This window comes from Varroa jacobsoni, unplaced genomic scaffold (assembly GCF_002532875.2).
Source record: "Varroa jacobsoni isolate VJ856 unplaced genomic scaffold, vjacob_1.0 scaffold_787, whole genome shotgun sequence".
Taxonomy (NCBI): Eukaryota; Metazoa; Arthropoda; class Arachnida; order Mesostigmata; family Varroidae; genus Varroa; species Varroa jacobsoni.
In genome coordinates, this window is record NW_019213689.1 from 94,646 (window position 1) to 103,239 (window position 8,594).

At 39.1% G+C, this 8,594-nt stretch overlaps 1 protein-coding gene and 1 long non-coding RNA gene across 4 annotated transcripts in view; one reads left to right on the forward strand and one right to left on the reverse strand.

Annotated features, from left to right (window-relative positions):
* LOC111263724 (uncharacterized) overlaps nt 1–2,354 on the forward strand; it is a 30,737-nt gene extending 28,383 nt beyond the window's left edge. For both annotated transcript variants that reach the window (XM_022839079.2, XM_022839078.1), the window contains 3 exons: nt 30–334; nt 1,026–1,149; nt 1,531–2,354. In XM_022839079.2, the coding sequence (XP_022694814.1) occupies nt 30–334; nt 1,026–1,149; nt 1,531–1,682 (581 nt within the window). In that variant the 3' untranslated portion in view covers nt 1,683–2,354. The remainder of the gene's footprint in view (nt 1–29; nt 335–1,025; nt 1,150–1,530) is intronic.
* LOC111263725 (uncharacterized) overlaps nt 1–8,594 on the reverse strand; it is a 28,973-nt gene that overhangs the window by 3,764 nt on the left and 16,615 nt on the right. The window contains exons 1-2 of one of the 2 annotated variants that reach the window (XR_002682412.2): nt 8,459–8,548; nt 7,465–7,601 (exon numbers count right to left, since the gene is read on the reverse strand). This is a non-coding gene — a long non-coding RNA (uncharacterized LOC111263725). Of the gene's footprint in view, nt 1–7,464; nt 7,602–8,458; nt 8,549–8,594 lie in introns of those variants that run through there. The other variant, XR_015312439.1, reaches the window with a different exon arrangement.

Sequence of the window (8,594 nt, forward strand, 5' to 3'; positions counted from 1 at the left end):
ATTTCGATATACTACGATGTTCAAAACAGAACAGAAGAAGCCGAACATCACAGACGCTATGATACACCACATGCCCTCGAAGCCGATGTGTGGTAATTATGCCAGCAATAAAACGAATGACCTCGGCAATTCGCCGAAAACGTCGTCCGAAGTGCCATGGGCACCTATTCGTAAAAAGCAGACGACAAACGTTGACGTGGCTATCCGTCTCCGACGTGAGACGTCCGAAGGTATAGCAGACCCGCATAGCATACCGCGAATGAACTCGGTGGATGCCAAGGACCGTGTTACTTCACAGGAGGCATTGGCTCGATCCACTAATTACCAATTCATAGTAAGTTTCAATAATCCTTACTATACTCATGCGAAGCTTTGCTTTGCTTTGCTTATTGAGTGACTTAAAAACCGGGTACTGCATCTGTTACATATGATGATCTTTTTCTATAACAACAAAACAAAATAACAAACAAAAAAATTTGTTTGTCTAATTTATTTTTCTTTTTAATTTCTCTTTATCAAAATGCTAATGCTCCTGAAAACGCCGCAGAAACCAATTTCAAGAAAGTCATTCTCAAGAAATACAGCTGTTTGGGGTAGAAGCATGGTCCGTCGTCCTAAATTTCATTGTCTACTCTTCTTGAAAAACTTCTCCCTAAAACGAAAAACAAGCCAAAATCTAACGGAAAGACTGCACTTTTTTCTCCTACTGTTTAGCTGATCACCGATTCTGTCATTTTCCGTAGGTTTTAGATGACCCTAATGGTGAAAAGGATGCGCCTCGGAAAAATTAAAAAATAATATGGTCTCCGTATAAACATGACTCTAAATCAATGCGTTTCAATGTGGTAGAATAAAAACAAGGTAGAGATTTTTTTCTAGCACACGGATAGATTGGCAACAACGTATTCGATCTATATGTTAAGTTTTTATCTAATTCAATCCAAAACACCAAAACTTTAAATGTATAATAGGACGATAAAGAAACAAATATACTGATAGTTAACAGTAACCTTCATTCATATCAGTTGCCATGGGATAAAGTACGTAAGGAAGGCAAAAAAGAGAAACTGCAGGACAGAGCTAACGATTTTGAATACTACAATGACGATGCTGACGACGACGACGACGACGGCGATGCAAAAAAGGACGGTAAGCTTCACAGTTCACACTGTATATGTCGATAGTAGGAATATTTCTGTTCTATGAGCCTGCTTTTTGGTATTCGGCCTTGCTTCAGGTGCACTTCGTCTTCTCCATGAATAACTAACTTGGAAACCTTGTCTTTTTTTCTTTAAAATTGTAACATTCGTCCTGTAGTTGCAATTCAGTATATCATCGACAACTAGCTCCCATCCCTCAATAAGCGAGACCCTGATAGGCGACGTTTAGAAGGGTGCTTATTGGTGATGACATTTAGTGAAGGTACTCTAGCAAACCACAAAAGTACTGCAAGTTCATTACTAAATCTTAATAAAGCATAATTCTAATGCTTTTGATGTCTTTTAATCCATACGGGTATTCCCGCTAAAGATTCTGCCGAATCCAGTACGGACCTCGAGGAGCTACATGACATGTTAGTGAATCATCTCGGCCGCATGAGTCCTGGTAATTTGGCTCGTCTTATGAATAGGCTCTACCATGCAACCAATTTCGAGGGCTCTGAGATCCAACCATCGAGATGATTACGCCCATCAAACTGTCTGTAGTTTGTTTTATCAAACATTTATTTGGTATTTTAAGCACCTATATTCTCTTCTTATTCCGAGCTTGTGTATTCTTGCAAAAACACCTAAATAACTGGAAGGTCTTTTTTTTTTTTATTATTTTTAAAATATTGTCCTTTTCAAAACACGTGGAAATTACGAAATAATATGTTTTCCATAATGCCAATTATGGGAGAACCGCAAGCAGATGACTCATGAAACCGAAAAGAATTGTGTCACTAGATAATCATAACTGCCATCTGTCACTTAATTTGTGACTGAATGACAGTGCCGGCTGTCAGTCACACTTTTATCATTACTGATAGGAACGTTCAACGTAAAGTGGGTGGGAGTGTGGCTGCAAATGATAGCTCAACAAATAAATTCAACCATACCAATAATTATATCCAGCTTAAAAGTAATAATTCAAACGCTGTACATATATACGAAAGATATACAGTATATGACAAATTGCCAGTCCTAAATGCCTCATGTACATGCTAACGGTTTTTGAGTATGATTTTTTCGAAGATGTCGCGAATAAATAATATCTTATACTAATGTAGCGCTGTGATTGAGAAGTTTAACTCGAGGGTATTATGTACACGATGCTTCCAAAAGTGCTACGAATATAAATCGGTCGAAAGCTCACCAAGCTATCCTTTCTAGGCATGTTAACTGTAGCTAGCAAAAATTTGAGAAAATACGGATTTCTCGTCCCGACGGACATGGTCTAACGATTTGTGATTGATTACATTTGCTGTCCCAATGATTCGCGTCTCCATTGTTGATTCGTCTTGGGTCAACTGTAATGGATGAACTTACCTGTAGTAGATTTTTTCATCATCTTTATAGAAATTAAAGCAGGTTCAAACTTCAAAAGAAGGGCCCTTTTCTCGAGTTCTTCAAAGGGTTACCGCCATCTCGTTCAACCTAACTTGGTGAATTTAACAACAACAACAAGACACACAGTTCGGCCTTTTCGAATGCATCTAATAGGTCGTGCCTGAGTGCTACCCGGATAAGCCCTAGCGACATTCGGATCATCTGGATGGCCGTACCTGTTACCGTTTGCTTGCAAACGTACGAACGCAATGAGCAACTGGAACCATTAAACACCAGAGCTACTCTATATTTTCTCTATATATATATATATATAAATGCGTATAAAATAATGCGTGTAGTTTATTTAAGTGCATGTCTCAGATACGCAATCCTCAAATCATAGATACAAACTTAAATACATTTATAAGCTAAAAAAAACTATAAGTGTTCAATTCTTTATTGTCACCTCAAGTCTGACATTTGGTTTCCCTATGTGCATGCTATCCTTTTTTTTCCTATTTTGAGTAATTAATAATAACTTAATGCAACTTCGGTTATTATTTATTTTAAAACGGAACTTAATTATCCGCGTTTATCGATAGGCTATTCGGCAGTGAACTCATGCGAGCACAGTGCAATATGGAACACAGGCGCTCGAACGGCTGTACTAACGTTATGTATAGAACACCTATTCCGATTCAATTACTCTCTATACTTATTTATCTTTACAGCGGAGCTATGAAACAGTTCTAAGATATATTGAAGATTAAAATTGCAATTCCGCATAGATAGATAGCCATTCTATCACCCAGCAACGAGATTCAGTCGCAAGTTTCGCTGGCCTTCTCAGCTGTTAGGGCTAGAGGTCGGGTCACGATGTGTTCGTTAGCATTGATTTAGGTGCAGTTAGCACGAACTGTCAGAATAAGGATGTAAGCAATTATCTATGCACTACTTTGTAGATAAATTTTTCTAGATAATAATATAGAATTGTTTCAGGCGTGAATTGGAACTGTTACTTAGCTGGGTTCGATAAAGCCTACTATCCCTATTGAGGCCCAAAGTACTGTTATTGCGTCCTTACGGTAACCGTCGACACTCTTTCACCAACAAGCATAACTTGTGAGAATCTGACGGTATTCGGTACTGATACGACACAATTGACTAGAAAAGTCTGCATTGGCATGTTTTTCTGTTTTGAAATGCAGCTATTGGAAATTTGGATGGGCTCAAGAGTGCGATACACCGGACAGTAGATTGTGCGGCGTGTTACTCTTCAGTGTTATTTACAACTTAATAAATATGGTTGTTTCACGCCGATTACTATATCCAAAGGAGAGCGCTCAGTTAGCGGTTTGGCAGCAGAGAGATGATTCTTAGGATTTTTGATAACCTGGTTTTTGTCATAGAGAAAAGAAGACGATATAGTTGTCTCTAAGTGAGTGAAACATTTCAGAGAGCTGAAAAATAAATATCAGCATAGTGAACTAAGTATCTTCAAAATATTGTAAACGCTGTTATTCCTTCATATAAGTATATGGTTCTAATAACCTTGAAAAATGCCCATAGACATTAGCTTAGGTGAAATTCTCTCGGTTAGAAAGGCTGTCAGGAGCTGGCAGTTTTAGGTTTGCAACTGATCCGAATAGGATTATAAGGATGCGCTTCTTCTGTTCCCATAATTTGAGCTGTGTGCGAATTTTTCTTTATATAAACATTTGCCCTAATGATGTTTTTATATACACTACCAACGGGAAAGCTATTTAATAAGGCTGAAACTCCTACTTTTACTCCTTTACTTCTAACCGCCTTTGCTGTAGTTTTATTAAAGAAATATAATTTGTGCCATTTAGAATACTATCTGCACAGACGCTGTCTTGTGGCAGATCTTTCTCGTATCGACTGATCTCTAAGGTCTGTAGAAATTTTTCAATAGCCTTGTGACTCGATTGTGTTCTAAAGCTGGTAGATGCCAATTAATCGTGAAAGCCAGAATAGATTTAGTCGTTGCGATAACGTCAAATGGTAAATCGTATCGGTATTAGATTGTCGAATTCTTCGACAGTCCTACCCGTTTTAGTCTACCAGAGCCGTCCATAAGTATCGAGGACTGTGAGATTGCTAATCCTATTTTCAGCCGGCCATTTTTTCTCATAAACTTAGTTGAATTTAGTTAACTGCGCACTCACATGGGTGTGAGCTGCAATAATAGATGGATTTATCGTTTCTAAAAATGTACTGTTACTTATTCAATGCATCCAAAGTAGCCGGTCGCCATATGAACATAAGGCTTACAGCAAAGGACATTGGCGCAAAAAAGTTTCGCAAAAAAAGGGTATGCCTTCGTTCTAATCGGTTAGAAATCAAATTGGTTGATGCGTCCTGTGTACAGATGCTGTTTATCCAATTTTCGAAATTGTGCTGTGAAGAGTTTCATGTCCGCCGTTTGCATTCTTATATACATATTAAAACCGCGAAAAATCGAACGTGAGTGTTCGAAAGGCAACTGTGGTATGACGTTTGATACGGTTTATCAGAGTCGACAAGATGGCTTTCACTTCGTATTAAATAATCTCTAAATACGAGGTCGATGAAATAATTTTCTAGCGCAATCCTATTGCTCCATGATCCTGTGATCTCTGTCGGGCTGTAACAGCTACGACGAGAACATACTATTGCCGTGACCTTGTGTGTAAATACAGTTCAGTGCGGGTTGTACATATCGAAATAAGGTGGCTAGATCGGAACGGCTTGCCAATCCGGACCAGGTTATCCAAGTTAATGCCTGGTGACAAAACCAGCAGCGTACTTTGAAAATTAGCTATCTGGACTAGTTTGCCGCGATAAATTTTATCCGTGTAAGCGGTGTTTTTTTCCACTCTGACAAAATCGAGCTTTGTCATTTGGCGCCGTAACACTAACCTACTTACGGCTTGATGTCTTTCAGCTAAAATAATATGCTGAATCATAAAGCGAAAATGGTTTTTTATTCTAAAAGAATCCCCAAAGCAGCCGTTCTACACTGAAGATAGTTGTCATTTGTATAAGTTCGTAGTTATCTACAACTTGAGTACACGCTGAGATTTCGTGACAAATATTTGTTCTTGTCCGCGATGCCTTAACTTCTCAAGTGTATGCAAAAAATACCTTAAAATAGCGCAGTATTATTTGAACTTTATAATATAACAGTCAGCATTAAAGTGTTGTCAGAGCATGTGCACATGAAAGATATTAAACTGCTGGTACTTTCTAAGCCAAATTAGAACAAAGATATTATAAAACTATATTATCAAGCTAAATATACTCGATTACTTTCTGTCGCTCTTCTGGTAACACAATAATCACATCACTGCGTAATTTTCGGCGTAAAAAACTGTGATCCGTGCTTTTTTTATATTCTCTAAAAAATAGATACTGTTAAGGTACGGAAATGGTCCTTCAGGGACCAAAACAGATGACACAAGATCCGGGCTACATGGCGGATGCATTAAAATGTCTTACCCAAATTCTGTTAAGTTTTTTTCGGGTAATTCAACATTATATGTGCTCGTGTGTGAGTAATGATGCAAGACAATGCTCCTTCCGTTTATTTTGCTCATCGTTGACTGACGGAAGTAACTTAAGTGAACCTTTTTGTCACGTGGCAACAACTTAGAATATGCGATCCCTTTTCAATGCCGTCAAACAAATAGCATGACATTCCTTGATGTCAATCTGAACTTTGCCACAAGTTAAGCCTTTTTTTTTGTTCTATAACCTTCTTTACACATGATTGTTGATATATATGATTGACCAGCCGTAGTCAGCTAGCTCAACTTCTAGATCAGGTATTTTTCTATAAGGTTTTTTCTATAAGAAATGAAAACAATCGAGTAAGTCTTCTTTGCGTCAACAGGTTTTTGTAGCTAGCTTTTTCAAATGGCATTTAGTGATGTCATGGCTACCCACGTGTTGGTCGCGCTTAATTTTCGCAATAATTCCGTCCACTTCCTTTATAAAAGTTCGATGCGCTGACATTTGCAGAATAAAAGTGATAGAACATATATAAACCGTTTCTTCCGATAATGCGTTTTGATTATAGACAGTATAATTTTTTTTTTTTTATGAGCCTGTATAGTGTTTGTGCTCTTATTTTGATGAAGTTACAGAATATAGCGGATTCAATTTAAATCATCTTCAAAACGCGTCATCTTGCATCTGACTAGAAGCATTCGATCAATTTTAACGCATCCACTACTATCACACCTCAGCTTTCAAAGAGTACCTGGGCCGGCGCGGCTCGTATTACCTGAGATCTTTGAGCTGAAAGGCCTCTAACTGGAAAAACAACCGGTAATACTTTTTTCGATTACTCAATACTTGCGGCTCCACTCTCAAATAGCTTAATACTATAAAAACATGTCGTTTGGTGTAATTTGCTTTCGAGCATTTAGCCTAGGTAACAGGCTCATTACTTTGGTAGCTTAAGCGACTACCTTTAGAAAGTACCTTAAACAAGTTAATTTAAACGTAAGTACTTTGGGTAAGTTAATTGGACCATACACGGGCAAATACGCCCCCATCCCCTATCAAGCGTTAGAAAAATAAGCTAATGAGTGCCAGCTATAATTCCGCAGTTCGCGGGTAGTTTTCACGGTGCTTAATTTTGCTGGCAGGGTCTATAGTTATCATCGACCTAAGGATGGACCTCCGAAGCTTACCAAATCGACATCTGTCTAACAGTTGACTGTTCCAAAGTCTAGTAAAAGTTTATGCGGAAGATAGCTAAAAACTTTAATTATCAACAATCTACATATATTTTTTACTTTTACGGTAAAATAGAGAAAAAATAATTCGCTAACACGTCATACTACGCAGACGACACTTCAGATGTCGTATATAGGCGGACAATTAAGAGGAGTGAATAAACATAAACTTTCCTGTTGGGCTTATTTACCTGTTCCTGGTTTAGTGGCACGTCTTCTTTTGTGTCGATTTATTTTGATCGTTATTGCAAAACCCAGTGTTTTTAGCCATGGTACTTGCTCGACTCAGACATGCGTACATTTACACACACACACGCCAACTGGCAGCCTGTAAGCAAAAAAAAAACAACGTAAAAAACAGCAACAGTTGAAGCCTGTTGAAGAACAGTATACATTTGTTTATCATCTCGGGCGGCATTGCCCTTCGTATCTCGTACTCGCATTTCGTGACTGCCGTATGTTACGAAACAACGTGAGGAAGGCTTCGTCGCCCTTTCCTTGAGAGCGGCAAGCACGGACGGAGCGACCGACGACTCTCAACCGGTCAACACTCTCCGACCGCTAAAACGCCTACCGCTATTGCTATTATAAGCATTATTATTATTATTATTATTATTAGAAGTACTTCTATTGCGTCCTGCGTGCATTCGATCTGTGTGGTGTTAATTGTTGTTATTATCACAAGACAAGCAGCCACCCTCGCCAACTTTTGCCATACACATATTGTAATTGTGTGTTAGCTTGTCTATGCTGGCTAGCTGTGTTTGTTGTCGTCGTCTACGACGTCGTCCTTAGTTACCAGTAGCACACACATCAGCGTGACAAAACAGTGTCAGCATGAGCGGCGATTGCAGGGCAGTAGTACATTATAATTGCCCGATACCTTTCAATGAAGTCCGGCTTCGGCCTTTTCGATCCTTTTGAAACTGCTGGCCTTTAACAAGGTATCAGCTCCAAGCAGATGCGTGTGGTTTGCGGACTTTTCAACGTTGCGCTATCTAACTACTTGATCTGCCGGCAAACTAAGTTATCCGTGTGTGAGGTACGATCGAACGCTTTGGTGCGCTCAGCTGTGACGCTTGCGAGCTAAAGCCCCTTCAGTGGAGTTATTTCGGAACAGCAGCTCGGCCAGTGTTTAGTAACTGTGTTACCTACATGCTCGTTAATTTCTTCGGCAGTAGTTACCTTTCATACAATCATATCCACGGGTCACTTCGAATCAGCCTAGGCAGTACATCCATACTAAAGTTTGTTTCTGCCTGTTGTCAGACGCTGCTACCGTCGCTGCCGACAACTAGCTCTTCCTTCGCCCCTCGACTTC